General features: G+C 44.5%; 1 protein-coding gene across 1 annotated transcript in view; it reads right to left on the minus strand.

The window, feature by feature from the left end:
• LOC139228763 (A disintegrin and metalloproteinase with thrombospondin motifs 12-like) overlaps positions 1-22489 on the minus strand; it is an 801719-nt gene that overhangs the window by 94169 nt on the left and 685061 nt on the right. The window contains exon 19 of the mRNA XM_070860105.1: positions 1460-2689. Coding sequence (XP_070716206.1) covers positions 1460-2689 — 1230 coding nt within the window. The remainder of the gene's footprint in view (positions 1-1459; positions 2690-22489) is intronic.

Genomic DNA, 22489 nt, shown 5'->3' on the forward strand with positions numbered 1-22489 from the left:
TTTGCAGATTTTTTGTGTCCTTCTCGCAATTTGCTTTCCCACCCATCTTTTATCATCAGCAAACTTGGCTACATTACACTTGGTCCCTTCATCCAAGTCATTCATATAGATTGTAAATAGTTGAGTACTCAGCACCGATCCCTGCGGCACCCCACTAGTCACTGTTTGCCAACCGAAAAATGACCCATTTATCCTGATTCTCTGTTTTCTTCTAGTTAGCCAATCCTCTATCCATGGAATCTGTTTGTGGTGAGGGCCAAAGACTATGGGGCTGAAATTCGGTACCACCGCATTGAGGCGGTGACATTGCCGGGGCATTACTTTTAGCACTGGTCGCCTCAAAGTGCGGTATTCAGTTGTTTCACCCCAAGAGGAGAGTGGAGCGCTAAGAGAAGTGTTCCACATTACTCTGAGGGCGCTAACGGAGTGGTCGCACAGGAAGCCTACTCACTCAACTTGTAGGATGCTGGCATCCTAGCGCCTGAAGATGAAAAAAAAAATCTTGATGAAAATTTCAATGAACTGCACCCACACTTCCCCACTGCTGGTGTCAGCGCCAAGCGCTACAGCAGGCGAAAGAGTGATGTTAGCAAACACGGGATTACGGCGGCCTTGCACACTCGGTGACATCACCGAGTGGCGGCGCTAGCGAGTGTAGCGCAATCTGTCAGTGCCGCCGCTAAACCTTCACTGAAATTCGCGGCAGGTGATGACAGGGCTGCGCTTGGGCGGAATGTGTTTAGCGGCCCCTTAGTATCCCTCTCTTGCGCTAAGGCTTTGATCTTCCCAATGTTTAATTGGTGGAATTTGTGTCTCACTCAGGATTCTTTAGTCTGACAACACAAAGGCAGCGGAGGTTTTGAGAGAGATGGTGGAGAGTTAGTGTGTTGTCCGCGTCCATGTGAAAGCTGACCTCATGTCTTCGGAAGATGTCACCAAGAGGATGCATGTAGATGAGAAAGAGGCGGGGACCAAGTCTCAGGATACGGGGTAAGAAATTTAAGACCGAGATGAGGAGAAATTTAAGACCGAGATGAGGAGAAATTTTTTCACTCAGAGGGTGGTGAACCTGTGGAATTCTCTACCACAGAAGGCTGTGGAGGCCAAGACACTGAATATATTTAAGAGGGAGATTGGATAGGTTTCAAGAAACAAAAGGCATATGGGGAGAAAGCAGGAATATGGTGTTGAGATAGAGGATCAGCCATGATCATATTGAATGGCGGTGCAGACTCGAAGGGGTGAATGGCCTACTACTCTTCCTATTTTCTATGTTTCTATGATCAAATATTTGGAGGACTTCACCGCCAACGGTGCATGGTGGAGATGCTCTCGCTACAATCGGATTGGTATCAGAGTTTCTACACAGTGTATTCTACAAGTTAAAGCTTCTGACAGTAATAAACTTTGATGTATACATTAACTGGAATTACTGTTTGTTACTTGTGTGACGACCTACCTCACTCCAGTTTCCAACCTTCCAGTAAACACTGTCGACACTAACTTCCGTCTCAAAATCATCATAGTCTATTGTAACGTTGATTAAATTATTTGGTCTATTTGTAGTTGTAGTTTTCTTCAAAGATACTTCAGTGGTCGATTGTATTCTGGAGGTTGGCGATTTACTTCCAAGTGGTTTTGAGAGTTTTACCAATGGCAAATGTGTGATACCATTTACATTAGAGGTATTAAGCTCAGGATTGTCCTGCAGTCTGTTTTCATCATTTAAATCTAGTCCAGGAGCTAAGATATCACTAATATTGGAAAAGCGCTCTGGATTCAGCATCTTTAGAAGTTTCATTTTTAGCCGCTCGATAGTTGCTTTGACTTTTGGATCAATTTTTAACCTTGGAAAACCTGGCTTTCTATGTACAAAATTTGGAGAAGGTGCTCTTACATTTGGCTTGACTACTTGCATATTACCAGGCTTTACTGTAGTCACAAGTGTTGTCTGTAGACTATTATACAAAGTTGATTCCTCAGCATTGATAGGGGCTGCAGTCGTCTTTGCAACTTCATCACCATATTCATCTGTTATGAGATTAACCTGAGGTTTTTCTGTAAATGGAAGATGATCATCAACTTCTTCTGTGGTAATGTGATCATCTTCTGAGGTACTGTCATTTTCACCAGTAGTACTGTGTATCCCATTCATAGTTTGAATTGTAGGTGTAATGTTTCCAGCTTCAGGGACCCTCTTTTCATTAGTGGTATCATCCTCGTCGGTCAGGTCTTGGTGAATAGCAATAAAGTTGTAATCATCATGTCCATCATGCGACACATTGTTATTTTTCTGATTAGGGACAGGCTTATTTTGCAAATGCATTTGTTGTTTTTTAGTGGTACACGTAGTAGTTACAGGGCTTGTGCTACCAGCTGACTGCACAGTGATGTTGACGGGAAGTGGCTGCTCAGTTGTGACGAGCATTTGTCTGGATTTCGGTTGAACTTTTGCACCTGAGTGGTTCGGGCCAAACTTGGGCCCCAGCTTACTAGGGAGGTCTTTGGTAAAAATCTTGCCACCTTTGGGCTTCCGCAGAGGGAATAGTATTTTCTTATTGGTGGGGCAGTTCCGTAAGCCACATAAGCCTTTAGTGTTTGGCCTTTTGGAAATATTGCAGAGCTCTTTATTATTCCTGGTGCACGTCACTGCCCGTGTGCGGAAGCCGCCTCCACATGTAACTGAGCACTGAAAAATAAATAGCAAAGATCAAAAGGGATCAATCACACTGTGCAGTTTAAATATGCCTCCACATGCAAAGCAGAACACAATGAATTCACTTCCAAAGGAAATAAATAGACCTTTTATGCACATTGTTATCATGCAGATTGGTATTAATAATTAAAAGACAATTTGGAAAAACATCTATTCTGCTTTTACTATTTTAGACCCTCTTCTTTATTCCTTCACCCAGTTCTCGACTCCGGATTGTTTTCTTTGGTCAGGTGAGTCTACCAACATTTCTAAGAATTCTTAAACTGATAAAACGATATCATTCCTAAATAACAGAATATAAAGTAAGCACTTCGTTCATCACATTGCAATTTTAAAGCTAAAACAGCTTATATTTCTCAATATACAGTGCAGCAGTCCTTAGAAGTCAGGTTTCACTTTCTCACGAGTGAAGTAACACCAGTAAGATATCACTGAATACTACTGATTATATACATACCAATGAATGAACACCACTGAGTAGTGCTGAGAGCCTTCAAACTCGTGAATTAATATTGGCAATGCAGTACGCAATATTTTCAAACTAGTGAACTAACACTGGTAATGTACTACTGAATATGTTCACACTATTGAATTAATACTACTAATATATTGGGGAAGAAATCCCAGTGTCTCCGGGTCTGTACGGAGTGTGTATGGTCCCGGGAAGGCATCGCAAAAGCCGGTTTTCGGCGCGCAATGTGCATGCGCCAAAAAACGGCTTTTCCGATCTGTCAAGCTCTGACTTGACACATCCTCCATATCCCCATAGCCAGAACATTCGCATGGGCAAGACTGCAGTATTTACCCATCTCTTGCCCAGCAAATATCCTGAAACTCTTGTGCCTGGTAAAAGCAGGCGCATAGCCTACTTTTACCAGTGTTAAGAGTTTTAAAATATACAAAAACATAGTAAAATAAAATTTAAACAACACATTCTTATGTTAAAAACCCTGCCCACTAAAGTAAGTTTATTTTAAATCATAATTAAAAACTTTTTAAAAAATCGGGAAAATATTTTTTTTCAGACATTTATTAATTAAATTTAATATAAGTGTATTTTTTAAATTTTTTTATTGGGTGTTTGGCAGGGTGTTTCTTAATCATAATAATGAGAACTCCTACTTATGGAGTTCCCATTATTATGAATGAGAAAATACTGTACCTGGATTGGTTGCCCAGTGCCATGTGATTCCAGCTCCAGCATACAGATGTCCAGGTGTGCATGCACTCCGATGCGCAGGGAGAGGAAGCTTCAGGACCGGGATCGCTGGTGAGCGCGGCAAGAGCAGGTAGGTGCGCATCTTTTTTACCATTTTCTGTCGAGTGCCCAGGGGAAGCAGAGGACTGGGATTTCAGGGTTGACACCACTGAATTAACACTAGTAACCTACAATTTCTGCGATTCACGTAGCTTAGACCTGAATGACTATAGGGTCGAATTTAATTTGGGGCGGGAATCGCAGGTGCGGAGACGGACGCTGGCAGAAAACTGTTCGGTTCCCCAGAGCAGGAATCCTGGGACTTTATTTGCATATCCCAACGCTGATTCCAATCCTATGCTGGTGGATATGTCACTACCGCCGGCAGCCAGGAATCAAAAATTGATGTATGCTCAGGCTGCCACTGAGTACCCAAGGAAATGGTGCCTAGCAAGGTAAGTATGGATTCGGGAGGGGGCGTCGGGCAGAAAGTCTGCGATCTAGGAAGGGGAGACGTCTCGGACAGGGGAGGCCCAAGGTTATGGAGTTAGGTCACAGATCAGCCATTATCTCATTGAATGGTGGAACAGGCTCGAGGGGCTAATGTGGCCTGCTCCTGTTCCTATGTTCCTAAGGTATCCTTGCGGAACAGTCCTAGCTTTTACTGAAGAGTTGGAGATTCTGAAGGTCCCAGTCAGGTTTGTAGTTAAAATGGACAGTGCATCTCAATGACGGCATCGGGATGCAACATTCACACTTAAAATGAGGCCTTCACTCCCCTGGGGCAGTTGGCTTTCCCGTGCCTCAATTCAAACAAGTATGACTGGAAGGGACGTAAACGCATCGGGAAGAAGATGCTATCCTCTCCAACCATCTTACCCCATCCTCTCCCACCACCCCCGCCCACCCCCCCGCCATGCTTGCACCGCGCCCGCTGGGTTGGGGGTAGAAATCAGTCCTTACTAGTGTGCTTTGGATAGACATAAAGAATTGTGCCTAATGCACATTTTTCAAGTTGAGCTCATTAGCATTGCTTCAGGTAAAGTCTAGGATGGGAGCAGGAAACACAGTAGTGATGGAAGCATAAAATTGCACGTATGAAATTTAAAGAATTTGGGACAATTAAAGGAGAGCTTTGCAAAAGCTGGAAAATAAATCTGAATGTCTTTGGAGAGTGCCTCATCAGACTTTCCCAAGGCTGAAGGAGCAGCAGACTATGAAAAGACATGTAAAATGATTGGAAAGCAATCTAAGTTGTAGATATGAGTCTGCAGGCAAGAGATGGAATCCAGCCCCCTGGTTGATGGCTCCCGAAATAAAGGTGAAGCTACATGATTGTGATTGCAAGAACAGTGGTCCTCTATTCCATTCCATGGCATTATCCTAGTAGGTCAACTTATTGGCATGCCTGCCATCTCAGACTGTTGACCTGTGTAGGTAATTCCCCACATCAATGCCAAGTAGGTTTGCCAGGGCCTGTAGTTATGGTTTGTGGCATCTTGCCATCTGCAGGTACCCTGGCTGTTGATCACCCCGACATGTCTTCTTTCATGCAGTGCCACTGAAAGTATGACATACTTCTGAGATAACATTTAAAATCATGGTTAGTCTGGAATTCACATATCTTATGGGGCCACCAGCTCTGCTGTCCTAGCTTCTTTTGGGCACAGGAATCTTTGCTTGCACTAATCATCTGCTACATTCACCTCCATCTGCAGATGCTGGCTGTATGGGTAACAGCAGGTAGATACAGATACTTCTAATGCAGTCTGAACTACCTGGCATTTCTTCTTCCAAACAGTTAAAAAGTTCAGATTGCAGAATCTCCTTGGGGAATCCCATTGCTGGTAGTAATGGTGTCCTGGACATTTAAAAAAAAATGCTTTGCAACAATTGGCACAACAGCTCAAGAAAATAGTGATCAGGGAAAAAATGATTAAGAATAAGATGAACCACAAACACATACTATAACATTATTATGTCCTTTTCATGACCCCCTCTATACTCACCATTGCCTAGCAACCCCAGATGTCCATTTCACATGTGATTTAGATCTGATATCCTGCACACCAGGAAATGGTGTGCAGGGCAGGCCGTTCACAAATGAATGTTGAAAAGAAGTGACCAATAATCCCACCATTCCTCCACCCCAAAAATAAGGTTTGGGACACCATCTTAGCATGAATGGGTGCCTGCCTTTGTTATTTCTAGACTTGACTATTCAAACGCACTCCTGGCTGGCCTCCCTCATTCTTGCCTACATAAACTAGGGTTGATCCAAAACTCGGCTGCCTGTGTCCTAACTCGCACCAAATCCCGTTCACCCATCATTCCTGTGCTCGCTGACCTACGTTGGCTTCTGGTTAAGCAACGCCTCGATTTCAAAATTCTAATCCTTATTTTCAAATCCTTCCATGGCCTCGCCCCTCCCTATCTTTGTAATCTCCTTCAGCCCCACTACCTCCTGTGATGTCTGCGCTCCCCTAATTCTGCCCTCCTGAGCATCCCTGATTGTAATCACTCAACCATTGGTGACCGTGCCTTCTGTTGCCTAGGCCCCAAGCTCTGTAACTCCCTGCCTGAACCTCTCCACCTCTCTTTCCTCCTTCAAGACGTTCCTTAAAACATACCTCTTTGACCAAGCTTTTGGTCACCTGCGCTAATTTCTACTCATGTGGCTCGGTGTCAAATTTTTAGCGCGTAATACGCCTGTGAAGTGCCTTGGGATGTTTCACTACGTTAAAGGCGCTATATAAATACAAGTTTTTATTGTTGTTGCCTGATATGACACCACAACAACAGCAAATCAGATCTGTAATGTACTACTGTATCTTGGGTATTACATTTTCATTAGCATGTTTTTCTTTAGAATCATGGAAATTGTACAACAGAATTTCCTGTGCCAGTGCTGGCATTAGATCAGAAAGATCTATTCTAATCCCATTACCAAGCTTCCCCAATACCCTGCAATATTTTTCTCAGGTGTTTGTTCAATTCCTGGCAAAATCATACTCCAAATTCTAATAACTTTGCAGGGATTTGTTTCTAACCACCCCCTCATGCTTCGAGGATTAATCTTAATTTTATGCCCTCTTGCTAGTGGAAAAAATCTCATTATTTAATTTATTTTGTCACCCGTTTTGTTTTAGCCCTTCTGTCTTTCCATAGTTGGATTATCATTTCAGAAGGCAAAATGTGTGTGGCATTTTGCTTGATTTTCTTCTCTCAGATTAAGTGAAGCACAGCTTAGCTGCAGAGTAACATTTCACCTCCTCTGCTCCAACAACATGTTGCAACCCCAATCTCAGAAGATAACATCAACTGCACCAAATTGAAATATTCCCATTTGCTGTGACCTCTCTAAGTGAGATTGCTGATTTTTTGACAATTAGTGCCAAATTAGGGGCTTTGGGCTAATACTATCTAACACGTATTTTATACAGGAGCCTTATTGATTGGAGGGCAGATGGCTTTGGCCTACGTTGACCGTCATTATGTATCTGAACAGCACGTCAACCACAGCATGGCCATACCTCATTGCCAAAACATTTTATGTAACGTTTAAGCAGTTGGTGATGAGTAAGCCTGCTACACAGTTCTGGGCTTTGATTTGAATATTGAGGTGGTGCCAGAGGGCAAGATGATTGTAAATGTCACATCCCTGTTTAAAAAATGGGAGAGTGATAAACCCAGCAACTATAGTCCAATAATTCATGACAAAATTAGAAACAATAATTGTTGACAAAATTAATTGGCATTGGAAAAGTATGAACTAATAAATGAAAATCAGCTTAGATTTGTAAAAGGCAAATCGTGTTTGACAAACTTGATCAAGATTTGTGATGAAGTAACGGAGAGGATTGATGAGAGTAATACGGTTGCACTGGCACAATGAAGGTGATGTTGGACTTCATCATAGAAACATAGAAAATAGGTGCAGGAGCAGGCCATTCGGCCCTTCGAGCCTGCACCACCATTCAATATGATCATGGCTGATCATGCAATCTCAGTACCCTACTCCTGCCTTCTCTCCATACCCCTGATCTCTTTAGCCGTAAGGGCCACATCTAAATCCCTTTTGAATATGTCCAATGAATTGGACTCAACAACTTTCTGTGGCAGAGAATTCCACAGGTTCACAACTCTCTGGGTGAAAAAGTTTCTCCACATCTCGGTCCTATATGGCTTACGCCTTATCTTTAGATTGTGACCCCTGGTTCTGGACTTCCCCAACATCGGGAACATTCTACCTGCATCTAACCTGTCCAGTCCCATCAGAATTTTATATGTTTCTATGAGATCCCCTCTCATCCTTCTAAACTCCAATGAATAAAGGCCCAGTTGATCCAGTCTCTTCTCATGTCAGTCCTGCCATCCCGGGAACAGTGTGGTGAAACTTCGCTGCACTCCCTCAATAGCAAGCACGTCCTTCCTCAGATTAGGAGACCAAAACTGCACACAATCCTCAAGGTGTGGTCTCACCAAGGCCCTGTACAACTGCAGTAAGACCTCCCTGTTCCTATATTCAAATCCCCTAGTTATGAAGGCCAGCATGCCATTTGCTTTCTTTACTGTCTGCTGTCCCTGCATGCCTACCTTCAATGACTGATGTACCATGACACCTAGGTCTCTTTGCACCTCCCCTTTTACTAATCTGTCACCATTCAGATAATAATCTGCCTTTGTGTTTTTGCCACCAAAGTGGATAATCTCACATTTATCCACATTATACTGTGTCTGCCATGCATTTGCCCACTCACTTAACCTGTCCAAGTCCCCCTGCAGCCACTTAGCATCCTCCTCACAGCTCACACTGCCACCCAGCTTAGTATCATCTGCAAACTTGGAGATATTACCTTCAATTCCTTCGTCTAAATCATTAATATATATTGTAAATAGCTGGGGTCCCAGCACTGAACTTTGCGGCACCCCACTAGTTACTGCCTGCCATTCTGAAAAGGACCTGTTTATTCCCACTCTTGGCTTCCTGTCTGCCAACCAGTTCGCTATCCACGTCAATACATTACCCCCAATATCATGTGCCTTAATTTTGCACATTAATCTCTTGTGTGGGGCCTTGTCAAAAGCCTTTTGAAAGTCCAAATACACCACATCCACTGGTTCTCCCTTATCCACTCTACTAGTTACATCCTCAAAAAACTCCAGAAGATTTGTCAAGCATGATTTCCCTTTCATAAATCCATGCTGACTTGGACCGATCCTATCACTGCTTTCCAGATGCGTTGCTATTACATCTTTAATAATTGATTCCAGCATTTTCCCCACCACTGATGTCAGGCTAACCGTTCTATAATTTCCTGTTTTCCCTCTCCCTCCTTTTTTAAAAAGTGGGGTTACATTAGCTACCCTCCAATCCATAGGAACTGATCCAGAGTCTATAGAATGTTGGAAAATGACCAACAATACATCTACTATTTCTAGGGCCACTTCCTTAAGTACCCTGGGATGCAGACTATCAGGCCCTGGGGATTTAGCGACCTTCAGTCCCATCAATTCCCCTAACACCATTTCCTGACTAATAAGGATTTCCCTCAGTTCCCCCTTCATGCTAGACTCTTGGTCCCCTAGTATTTTTGGGAGGTTATTCGTGTCTTCCTTAGTGAAGACAGAACCAAAGTATTTGTTCAATTTGTCTGCCAGTTCCTTGTTCCCCATTATGAATTCACCTGATTCTGACTGCAAGGGACCTACATTTGTCTTCACTAATCTTTTTCTCTTCACATATCTATTGAAACTTTTGCAGTCAGATTTTATGTTCCCTGCAAGCTTACTCTCATACTCTATTTTCCCCCTCCTAATTAAACCCTTAGTCCTCCTCTGCTGAATTCTAAATTTCTCCCAGTTCTCAGGTTTGCTGCTTTTTCTGGCCAATTTATATGTCTCTTCCTTGGATTTAACACTTTCCCTAATTTCCCTGGTTAGCCACGGTTGAGCCACCTTCTCTTCCCGGGGATGTACAATTGTTGGTCGTGCGGGGGTCCCTGCATAGATTCCCATCCCCCTGCATCGACGTGTGCCCTTGTTGACAGTAGGCTCCCGAGGTATGGGAAATGTTCCAGATTGTCCAAGGCCTCGTCGTGGATTTTGATAATTGGGGGGCAGTTCTGTGTGGCGGGGGAAGGTTGGTAGAGGACTTTTGTCTAACGGATGTTTCGTGTAAGACCCATGCTCTCGTCTGCTTCGATGAAGATGTTCAACCCTCCGAGTGTGCGCAGACGCAAGCGTTGTCTGCATACTGTAATTCAATGACAGAGGATGGGACGACCTTGGATCTGGATTGGAGGCGGTGGACGTTGAACAGTCTCCCGTTTGTTCTGTAGATTAGCTCCACTCCAGCGGGGAGCTTGTTGAGAGTGAAATGGAGCATTGCAGCGAGGAAGATCGAAAAGCGCATTGGTGCGATGACCCAACCTTGCTTGACCCCGGTCCGTATGTGAATTGGATCTGTGGTAGATCCGTTGGTCAGGATCACGGCTTGCTTGTCATTGTGAAGCAGGTGGAGGATGGTGACAAATTTTGAGGCAGCGAATTTGAGGAGGACACTCCATAATCCCTCACGGTTGACAGCGTCGAAGGCCTTTGTGAGGTCAAAGAAGGCCATGTACCCTGCATTTCTCTCGGATTTGATGCTCGGTGAAGGTCAAGTCCATTGTGCCCCTTAGTGAGCGGAATCCACATTATGACTTTGGAAGGAGCTCTTCAGCCACTGAGAGAAGGCGACTGAGGAGGATTCTTGCGATGACTTTCCCAGTGACAGACAGCAGGGAAACACCTCTGTAATTACTGCAATCTTGAAGGTGAGAAAGAGAGTGTTTGAAGACCAGGACCTCAAGTCTGGCACCAAGCTTATGGTCTACAGGGCAGTAGTGATACCTGCCCTCCTATATGGCTCAGAGATGTGGACCATATTCAGTAGACACCGCAAAGTATTGGAGAAGTACCACCAGCGATGCCTCCGCAAGATCCTGAAAATCCACTAAGAGGACAGATGCATCAATGTCAATGTTCTCGCTCAGGCCAACATCCCCAGTATCGAAGCACTGACCATACTCGACCAGCTCCATTGGGTGGGCCACATCGTCCACCTGCTCGACACGAGACTCCCAAAGCAAAAACTCTACTCGGAACTCCTACATGGCAAGCAAGTCTCAGGTGGGCAGAGAACACCCTCAAGACCTCCTTGATAAAGTACAACATCCCCACCGACACCTGGGAGTCCCTGGCCAAAGACCGCCCTAAGTGGAGGAAGAGCATCCGGGAGGGCGCTGAGCTCCTCGAGGCTTGTCATCGAGAGCATGCAGAAATCAAACACAGACTGCGAAAGGAGCATGCGGCAAACCACACTCCCCACCCATCCTTTCCTTCAACGACTGTCTGTCCTACCTGTGACAGAGACTGTAATTTCCGTATTGTACTGTACAGCCACCTGAGAACTCACTTTTGGAGTGGAGGCAGGTCGTGCTCGATTTCGAGGGATTGCCTATGATGATTTCTTGAAGATGGTCACGATTAAGGTGTCTCTGAGATCCCCTGGCATGCTCTCCTCCTTCTAAATAAGAGAAATGAGTTCATGTATCCGTGTCAACAGTGTTTCTCCGTCATGCTTTAGTGCCTCGGCGGGATTCCATCTGCTCTTGAGGCCTTGTTGTTTGAAATTTGATAAGAAATTTACTACAATGGTATCAGGATGGAGGACTTCAGTTATGTGGAGAGACTGGAGAAGCTGGGATTGTTCTCCTCAGAGCAGAGAAGGTTAAGAGAAGATTTGATGGAGGTGTTTAAAATCAGGAATGGTTTTGATATAGTAAATAAGGAGAAACTGTTTCCAGTGGCAGAAGGCTAGGTGACGAGGCAAGTGGCAAAAGAATCAGAGGGGACATGAGGAAACATTTTCTTACACAGCGGGTTGTTATGGCCAGGTCTGGCACTGCCTGAAAGGGTGGTCGCAGCAGATTCAATAGTAACATTCAAAAAACAATTGGATAATTACTTGAAGGGAAAAAAACTACAGGGCTAGGAGGAAAGAGCAGGGAATTGGGATTAATTGGATAGCCCTATCCAGAGTGGCACAGGCACAATGTGCCGAATGGCCTCCTTCTGTGATGTATCTTCTATAATTCTATGAATATCTATAACATCGAGACTGGTACGTTAAATGTTGCTCTGCATAGGTTTTCCAACAAATTGAAAGTGGAGGGGTTTGTCAAATAAGAAACAATGGGCCCAAAGTTTGCCCCCCCACGGAGGTGCGCCGACTTTGTGGAAGAAAAATTGCGCCTAAATCTTACCAAGGCATTCTCCCCGCTCCTCAGGACGTATTCGGCCTCGGCGTTGCGCACCACATCCAATGGGGGGGGGGGGAAGGGGGGAGCTTGGTCCCGGCGCTGAAAACAGTGCCGGGACCTCTGCACATGAGCGCTAGAATCTGGCAGCCTGAATCTCTGCGACGCTCTGCAGGCTGTGTGGGAGGGGCCTGAAGCACGCTGCCCCTAGCCCTGGCCGAATGGGCTCCATCATCGACGGCCCACTGCGTTCCCTAAGGTAGGACTTCTATTTGTTATTTATGGATTGATTGATTGCTTATTACTTTGGTCTTGGTGCTTTAGGTGCAAGGTTCCTTCTATTTTTAATTTTTTAATTAATTGCTTATTACTTTTTGTGTTTTGTTTAGTGCTTTGTAAGTCTTGGTGCTAGGTGCAGGTCCTCTCATAGAAACATAGAAAATAGGTGCAGGAGTAGGCCATTTGGCTCTTAGAACCTGCACCACCATTCAATAAGATCATGGCTGATCATTCCCTCAGTACCCCTTTCCTGCTTTCTCTCCATACCCCTTGATCCCCTTAGCAGTAAGGGCCACATCTAACTCCTTCTTGAATATATCCAATGAACTGGCATCAACAACTCTCTGCGGCAGGGAATTCCACAGGTTAACAACTCTCTGAGTGAAGAAGTTTCTCCTCATCTCAATCCTAAATGGCCTACCCCTTATCCTAAGACCGTGTCCCCTGGTTCTGGACTTCCCCAACATCGGGAACATTCCACCCTCATTTAACCTGTCCCGTCCCGTCAGAATCTTGTATGTTTCTATGAGATCCCCTCTCATCCTTCTAAACTCCAATGTATAAAGGCCCAGTTGATCCAGTCTCTCCTCATATGTCAGTCCTGCCATCCTGGGAATCAGTCTGGTGAACCTTCGCTGCGCTCCCTCAATAGCAAGAATGTCCTTCCTCAGATTAGGAGACCAAAACTGAACACAATATTCCAGGTGAGGCCTCACCAAGGCCCTGTACAACTGCAGTAAGACCTCCCTGCTCCTGTACTCAAATCCCCTAGCTATGAAGGCCAACATACCATTTGCCTTCTTCACCGCCTACTGTACCTGTATGCCAACTTTCAATGACTGATGAACCATGACACTCAGGTCTCGTTGCACCTCCCCTTTTCCTAATCTGCCGCCATTCAGATAATATTCTGTCTTCGCGTTTTTGCCCCCAAAATGGATAACCTCACATTTATCCACATTATACTGCATCTGCCATGCATTTGCCCACTCACCTAACCTGTCCAAGTCACCCTGCAGCCTCTTCGCGTCCCCCTCACAGCTCACACCACCACCCAGTTTAGTGTCATCTGCAAACGTGGTGATATTACAAAAGAGCTGGGGTCCCAGCACTGAGCCCTGCGGCACTCCACTAGTCACTGCCTGCCATTCTGAAAAGGACCCTTTTATCCCAACGCTCTGTTTCCTGTCTGCCAACCAGTTCTCTATCCACGTCAGTAAATTACCCCCAATACCATGTGCTTTAATTTTGCACACCAATCTCTTGTGCGCGACCTTGTCAAAAGCCTTTTGCAAGTCCAAATACACATCCACTGGTTCTCCCTTGTCCACTCTACTAGTTACATCCTCTCAGCTTCCTTGCATTTTTTATTTGTTACTGAATGCTTATTTTTGTGCTTTGTTTAGTGTTTGGTGCTTTAAATGTATATATGCTTCTTTAATGTTGTTGTGAAGGTGTTTAGTGCTTTGCAAGGTTCTCTCACCAGCCACTCGTGAAATTGGGCCCCCTGTTGATGTATGTAGCCAATGAACATCGCGGGTAGCGCTGGCTGCATGTAATAATTATTTAAAACAGCAAGCAGCACAAATTTAATGTGCTGCCTGCATCGCAATGTACGGTCGCCTGTTAATCGCGTACCACGATCCCCACCCCATTTTCGTGTCAATCAATTTAAACCCCCCTCCCCAGATAACTACAGACTTGCCAGTTTAACATCAATTGTGGGAAGTTACTGGAATCTTAGAGACACTGAACACTTGGATAGGTATGAACTAATCAAAGATAGTCATCATGGAGTTTGAGGAGACCACGAGAATGGTGGATAGTGAAGTTTCTTTGTAGTTCCAGAAGACATTTGATAAGGTTCCGCACAGGAGATCATCATCAAAAATGAATCACAGAGAATTGTAGGAAACCTTGTGATATGGGTTGGTAACTGGTTAGGAGGTAGGAGACAGAGATTAGCAAAAAACATTCACTGATTGGCAGCATGTGACGAGTCTTGTTTCCCAGCTAGTTGGACTGGGGCTTCATATTTTCATAATATACATTAATGATTAGGTGAAGAAATAGAGAGTTGTATTTTCAAATTTTCAGATGACACTAAGGATCCAAGAGGTGCGCCGACTTTGTAGAAGAAAAACCGCGCCGAAAACTTACCTCAGTATTCTTCCCGCTGCTGGAACATCGCAGGCCCTTGGCGTCATGCAGCACAAGCAGTGGGGGGGGGGGGACGCCAGGTCCCGACGCTGAAAACAGTGCCGGGACCTCAGCACGTGTGTGCTAGAGTGTGCGCGCATGTACAGTAGCTCCTCACCCCCGCAATCTCTGCAGGCTGTGTGGGAGATGTTATGTCTGTAATGTACTTATGAATGACTCCACGAGGCAATGTGTTGTGCTCAAACTATAGTGACCTTGGTCCTTTATTCGTAACTCCAGAGTGAGGCAGCCGCATGGTGGCTACCTTTTATACAGCCCCTGCCACCAGGGCAGGAAACCCCGGTCTCCACCAGTTGCACCCTCTAGTGGTGCTAGCATAGTATATACATAGTGTATATTGATAGTACATCAGATAAACAAGTCTCCATCTTATGCAACTACACAGTGACTACACAGAGAGTATATCTAAGTCTGCATATATAACAGGAGGGGCCCGAAGCATGCCGCCCCTAGCCCTGGCCGAATGGGCTCCCTCATCAGCCTCCCCTCCGCTCCCCTGACGGCCAATCTTACTCTCTTGATTTGATTTCTGTTTTCTTCAGCTAGCTAGATACAACTTGCTTAAAGCTTTGTTGTGTCTTTGTGAATCATCTTTTATCAATGTTCCGGTCATAAGCAGCATACTCCCATGTGTCAGCTGGGATGCCACTTTTTTAAGATTGGTCTTTTGGCAAACCATATATCTTTTGAACTGACCACAATGAGACCAGTTCCCGATCTTCGAATCATTGTAGAATACCTTTTTGGGTTGTCTCGTACCAGGCATTGGGACCAGGTGACCAGCCCACCTGAACTGGGCCTTTGTCATCATTTCCCTTATGCCACGTTCAGCCTCCTCCCCGACTTTTACCGATGTCGCGTTGAGCCTAGACTCCTGGTGTGCGTCTTACCGCTCCTAGCCCTGGCCGAATGGGCTCCCTCATCGGCAGCCAGCTGTTAGTGTTTTTCTGCAGTAAAGCTTTGCTGAAGATAGGACTTCTATTTTTTATTTGTTTATTTATTTATTGATTGATTATGTAGTCCTAAATTCTTCTTTGATTTACATTCAAGTTTACTGTTCATCTGCTTTCAAAAGGAATTCTGTAAAATAGTTTGGCTTAAACTCTTATTTACAGGACTTGCTATAATGTATTTGCTAGTTTACCAATCCATTTTTAATGTAGTTGTTTAGTGCTTTGTAAGTCTTGGTGCTAGGTGCAGGTCCTCTCAGCTTTCTTGTATTTTTTATTTGTTATTGAATGCTTATTTTTGTGCTTTGTTTAGTGCTTGGTGCTTTAAGTGTACTGCTTTGTTCAGTGCATGTACTTATGCTTCTTTAATGTTGTTGTGAAGGTGTTTAGTGCTTTGCAAGGTCCTCTCACTTCCCTCCCCCCCCCCACCCCCCTCATCTCTGGCTACCTGTGCTGACTTCTTAGTTCACCGCAAGGTTTTTCTGTGCGAACATAAGTGGCCACATACGCTGGCTTAAGTTAGTTTGCAGTAACTTTTAGCTGTCTAAACTTGCTTAAATGGCCAAAACAGGCGTAAGTGGCTGGTAATGCCCCTTTTGAAAAAAAAACGAAACTAAAAAAAAACCTATGTAACTCACTTACACTGGAGCAAATTAAATGGACAGAATTGTGATTTTTAAGATACTCCAAAAAAATCTAGTTGCTCCAAAGAAAATGGAGCAACTCCTGGGTAAACTTGGGTCCTGTGTTAGGAGGCACAAGTAAATTGTATAGATGGGAGCAGGAAGTTATAAAGGGACAGAGGCAGATTAAGTGATTGGGCAAAACTGTGGCAGATGGATTTCAATTTGGGGGAGTGTGAGGTCCCTTTTGGATATGGGGAAGATAAATTAGAATATCTGCTCAATTGTTGAGATTAGCAGCTGTCGAGGAGCAATGGGATTTTGTCCATGTGCACAGATCACTAAAAGCTAGTGTGCATGTACAAAAAGACATTAAAAAAAGGCTAATGGAATGTTGGCCGCCTTCTCAAGTGGCTTGGAATACCAAAGTGAGGAAGTAATGCTTCAGTTGTACAGAGCCTTGGTCAGACCCCATCTGGAGAACTGCATTAAATTGTGGGCACCAAACGTCAGGAAAGATATATTGGTATTGGAGGGAGTACAGTACAGATTCACCAGAATGATACCAAGGCTTATAAAATTAAATTGCGAGGACATGCTACATAAACATGGTTTGTAATCCTTTATGTTTAGAAGGTTGAGGGGTGATCGAATTGAGGTCTTTGAATTCAAAGGTCCAGAAATTGGAACCTTTAGTGTCGGCCTTGCAGGCCAGTTTTGAATAAAAAATAGTATCCGCCTCGCTTTCGGCCACTTCTGGTGTGGATCGCGATGGCTGCCATATTGGGCAACTCGGCAGCACTGCCATTGCCTGTGCTTGCGTCAAATATTTTAATGATCAAGACCACATCATCAATCAACGTGCAATGTCGAATTTTCGCATGCTGGCCAATTTTATACGTCGCCGCTCCTTTTACCGCCCTCTCCAAAGCACTCCCATGCATGCAGCCATTGCCAATGAGCAGATCCGGGAGAAAGCCGAGGAGATCTATAGATCTCTGATGTGTCTTCAATAACTATGCAGAGCATGTGTAGCCCCACCGAACACTGGTTCTCTGACAAATTTGCATTCTTCACTGATCACTGTTTCAAACAATCTTGACATTGTTTGGACTAAATGGTGTAATCAGAAATATTATGACACATGTCGCATGAGTTTTTATAATTTCAATTATTTGGAATCTCAAACCGCCAAATTGATTCCACCCAAATTGCAGTCGTTTAACCATTTAATGATGTCTTTTTTTGATTAATAATTGTACTTGACAAATTAGCCGGCTACATATTTGAGATTAGCAGCAGTAGAATTAAACATAGATTTCAGCTAAACTGCAGGTTGCATTCTTTAAAATCTGACAGCTTAGTGTATTTTTAGGCTTTGATTCACCCTCTCTGTCAACCTACAAAACACAAGAAACATACCGGAAACATTAAGGAGAATTTTTTTCATCCAGAGGTGGGGTGGGGGTCTGGAACTCACTGCCTAAAAGGTAGAGGCAGAAACCCTCATAGCATTTAAAAAGTACTTGGATATGTACTTAAAGTGCCGTAACCTACAAGGCTACGGACCAAGAGCTGGAAAGTGAGATTAGGTTGGAAAGCTCTTTGTCGGTTGGCAGGGACAAAATGGGCTGAACAGCCTCCTTCTGTGCCATAAATTTCTATGATTCATTGCACTTCACTTTCATGAATTGCGATAACAGTGCACAGATAGATCCAACCTGCAGCCTCCTGAAAGAGAGTGTTGCACGGTTGATTCTGCGTGTGCTCATTTAAATCAGCAGGCAGCACCAAAATAACGGTGCTGCCTGAGCTCTTTTTATGGGCAGGAGTTAACCTTGCCCATGGTGGCATCATCCGTTACCAGGCTTTATCGAATTTCTAGGCTATGAAGTTTTTCGTTAGGGTAGATACAATGGGCTCAAAATTGCCCAGGAGTTGCTCCGTTTTTTTTTGGAGCAACTTGATTTTTCTGGAGTGCCTTAAAAATCTCCATTTTGCACATTCAATTTGCACCAGTGTAAGTGAGTTAGTTAGGATTTGTTTAGTTTAATTTAGTTTTTTTCAAAAGGGGGCATTACCAGCCACCTACGCCCATTTTGGCCATTTAGGCCACTTTGGACAGCTAATAGTTACTCCAAACTAACAGGCCAGCGTATGTAGCCACTTATGGCCGCACAGAAAACCCTTAGTTAAGAAATCAGCGCAGGTAGGTACATCGGAGGCCAGCAGAACTTAATGTCTTGACTAAAGAATGTGAATAAGATCAAACAGCTATACAGGACATCATATGACAAACTTCGTAAAGTTAATTTAATATACAACAGAAGCATTCATGGAAGCTTAAACTACAAAAATAAAAGAAGTAAAGAGACAAAATATATTTATATAATTTTTTCAAAATATCCAAATAAAAAATAAAAGTATCTCCTCGTAATTCTTATGTTCTCTCAGCCACCTAAGCCCACCCACCATCAGCCCACCTCTTACAAACAACCCTACCCCCATAGGGTCGGTGATCGAACCCACCCTGTGGTTCGGAATCCACCCTCCCCCACCCTACCCGGGATCAAAACTCCCCCCCCCCACCCGGGGATCAAAACTCACCCCCACCCCCCGGGATCAAAACTCCCCCCCACCCTCCCGGGATCAAAACTCCCCACGGGATCAAAACTCCCCCCCTCCTCTCGGGATCAAAACTCCACCCCCCGGGATCAAAACTCCTTCCCCACCCCACCCCGGATCAAAAACCACCACCCTCCCTGATTAAAACTTCCCCCCTCCCCCCCAGGATCAAAACTCCCCACACACACCACCCCCACCCTGGCCCCTCCCCAGATCAAAACTCCCCTCCCCAGATCAAAACTCTTTCCCCCCCCCCCCACCGATCACAACCTGCTTGTTGTGGCCTTCTTGCCCGGGAAGGCCACGGGTCGACCTGTGCGGGAGGCCACTCGGCCTGGGATAGGGGCGGGACGCATTGGGTCCCACGCTGCAGCACGCATACTGAGGCTGGGGGCAGGAGCTACTGCGCATGTGCGCACACTCCAACACGCATGTGCAGAGCTGCCGGCACTGTTTCTGACGCAGGGCCCTAGCTCCGCCCCCCAATCGACTGGCCACGCCACGCCAAGCCCCAGGAGAGGCAACACAGCAGCCAGAATCGGGCAAGATTTTTTCGCTGCCGTTTTCAGCTCACAATGTCGGCACGTCTCTGGTAAGTGTGCCGAAAAAAGAGGTGGGCCAAATTTGAGCCCAGAGAAACTATTTGTCCTTCTGTGGCAATGCAGAACAAGGGAGTATAATCTTAAAATTAGAGATAGGCCATTTAAAAAGTGAAATCAGGATACACTTTTTCACACAATGGCTGGTGGACATCTGTGACTCCCTCCACAAAAATCTGTGGTTTCTGGATCAACTGAAATTTTCAAGAGTGCTTTTGATAGATTTTTATTAGGTAGGGGTATCAAGTTATGGAACAAAGGAGGGTAAATGGAGTTGAGGTACAGATCAACCATAGTCTAATTTAAGGGTGGAACAGACTCAAGGGGCTGAATGGCCTACTCTTGGTTTGGTTCCTCAGCTGGTTAAAGTCACAGTATTGGTGAAAATGAATGGAGTTTTGGGATGCAGTAACTCTTATCCATCAGTGACACCACCAGAGTAGCTCTCCACTGGAGGAAGATGTTTACATTTTCTTACTAAAGTCAACGATTATTTTTTCATAAAAGCATAATTTTGTAAACAGACACTGAGGAATAAATTGAACGGAAAATACATTTAAGTACATTTATTCTACAACATTTTGAAGCTTTCACTACCAATCAATTGCATTTACATGGAAACATATGAAATTTCTGTTTTTATATTCCAGAGCTGCTGAAATATTTCAGCATTCCTCACACACAACTAGGAAAAATAACATCCTTTTGGTAAATGATACACCGGCAACTTTAAAAAAAAATACAAAGCCATGCAGTTCCATAATCAAAAGATGTCTATCCGGAAACCAATTCTGATTTCCTCTCAAGGTCAGGTCTGGCTTCTTCGGGGTAAGTAAACCTAAGTTGTCATTTTATAGGCCACTTATGTTGTTCTGTGCTGAGAAGACTTATTGGACTGGTGGTTAACCAGTCTTGAATAGCACAGTACAATGATTCTGCTGTAAATGCATTCTTTTCATCTCAAGAGAAATAATATTGACAGAAGCCACAACTTACTGTTGGAAAAAGGAAGTTTTCAGTTGCAAGCTTGAAGCTGAATAACTTTAACTACTTGATCGTCAACATAATTCATTTATTTCAATATGTTCGCAACATGGTTTTGGAAGTTCAAGGTTCTGAATTCTATTAGGTCACCTTTTAATCTTCTCTGTTCCAAGGAGAACAGTCCTAACTTTTCAAACCTCCCGTCATAACTGAAGTCCCTCATGCCTGGTAACATCCTGCTAAACCTCCTCTATACCCTTTCTAAAGCATTTATATCTTTCCTGAAGTGTGGTGCCCAGAATTGCCCACAATACAACAGCTGAGTGTCAGCTGTGCCTCAGAGGGTAGCACTCTTGCCTGTTGTGGGTTCAGGTCCCACTCCAGGGACTTGAGCACAGATATCTAGGCTGGCACTCCAGTGCAATGCTGAGGGAGTGCTGCACTGTCAGAGATGCCGTCTTTCAGATGAGATGTTAAACCAAGGCCTCGTCTGCTCTTTCAAGTGGATGTAAAAGATCCCATGACACTATTTTAAAGAAGAACAGAGCAGTTATCCCCAGTGTCCTGGCCAATACTTATCCCTCAATCAACATTAAAAAAAAACAGATTAACTGGTCATTATCACATTGCTGTTTGTGGGAGCTATTACATCCACCTGAGAGAGCAGATGGGGCCTTGGTTTAATGTCTCATCCAAAAGACAGAACTGCACTGCTGAGAAGAGAACAGTCATACTGTGGCAGGAGCTCTTTAACAGCACCTTCCAAACCCACGACCTTTACCAACTAGAAGGACAAGGGCATCAGGCACATGGGAACACTATCACCTCCAAGTTCCCCTCCAAGTCACACGCCGCCCTGATTTGGAATTATATCATCATTCCTTCAACATCGCTGGATCAAATCCTGGAACTCCCTCCCGAACAGCACTGTGGGAGTACCTTTTCCATGAGGACTGCAACATTTCAAGAAGGTGGCTCAGCGCCACCTTCCCAAGGGCAATTAGGGATGAGCAATAAATACTGGCCTTGCCAGCGACGCCCATATCCCAGGAACCAATAAAAAAAGGCACGCTGTGGCACCTGACCTGGGCAGGGTCAGATTTAAAGGAAGCAGCAGTCCCCTAAAAGTGCCGAGTCAAAATTTTCAATCACCTTTGAATAAACTCAGCACAGGAGAACAGGCAGCTTGAGGGGCAGGGAGACTTAAACAGATCTCCCATCTTTGAGGCATAAAAATTAATCATCCTGCCTCCTGCCACCACAGACGCCCCCTCCCCGACCCCTGGTCTTATTATCTTCTGAGGAATAAAGGACAACCTAAATTAAAGATGCCTTCAACTTAGCCTGAGCATGGCTTTGGAGTCACACAACACTGTACTCTGCCCATTATTTTCTGTAAAATCAGCCCAGCATTACAAATATTCCCTGTAAATTAACCCCCCTCTTTAAGTAATCTCTAAACGATTCACATGTTTTGGATATTTTTTTGCTTGCAATAAAAAGAGAAATGTTCCCACAAAAGTCAGCAACTCAAATTTTAAATTCAAAGTAGCCTGCAGTATTCAAGCCAACCTTGTTTCCTGACTCACAATTGAGTTAATAATTTTGTATACCTATATATCCATGATGTATAAACTGCATACTTACATGTATCAGTCCCTGGCCAAAGACCACCCTAAGTGGAGGAAGAGCATCTGGGAGGGCGCTGAGCACCTCGCGTCTTGTTGCCGAGAGCATGCAGAAAACAAGCACAGGCAGCGGAAGGAGCATGCGGCAAACCAGGCTCCTCATCCCCCCTTTCCTTCAACAACTGTCTGTCCCACCTGTGACAGTGACTGTAATTCCCGCATTTGACTGTACCTGAGAACTCACTTTTAGAGTGGAAGCAAGTCATCCTTGATTTCGAGGCACTGCCTATGATGATGATGATGATGATATATCGATACAATACCCCTTAATATGAGGTAACACACTTAGATTCAAGACCCATGC

Source organism: Pristiophorus japonicus, chromosome 2 (genome assembly GCF_044704955.1).
Source record: "Pristiophorus japonicus isolate sPriJap1 chromosome 2, sPriJap1.hap1, whole genome shotgun sequence".
NCBI lineage: Eukaryota > Metazoa > Chordata > Chondrichthyes > Pristiophoridae > Pristiophorus > Pristiophorus japonicus.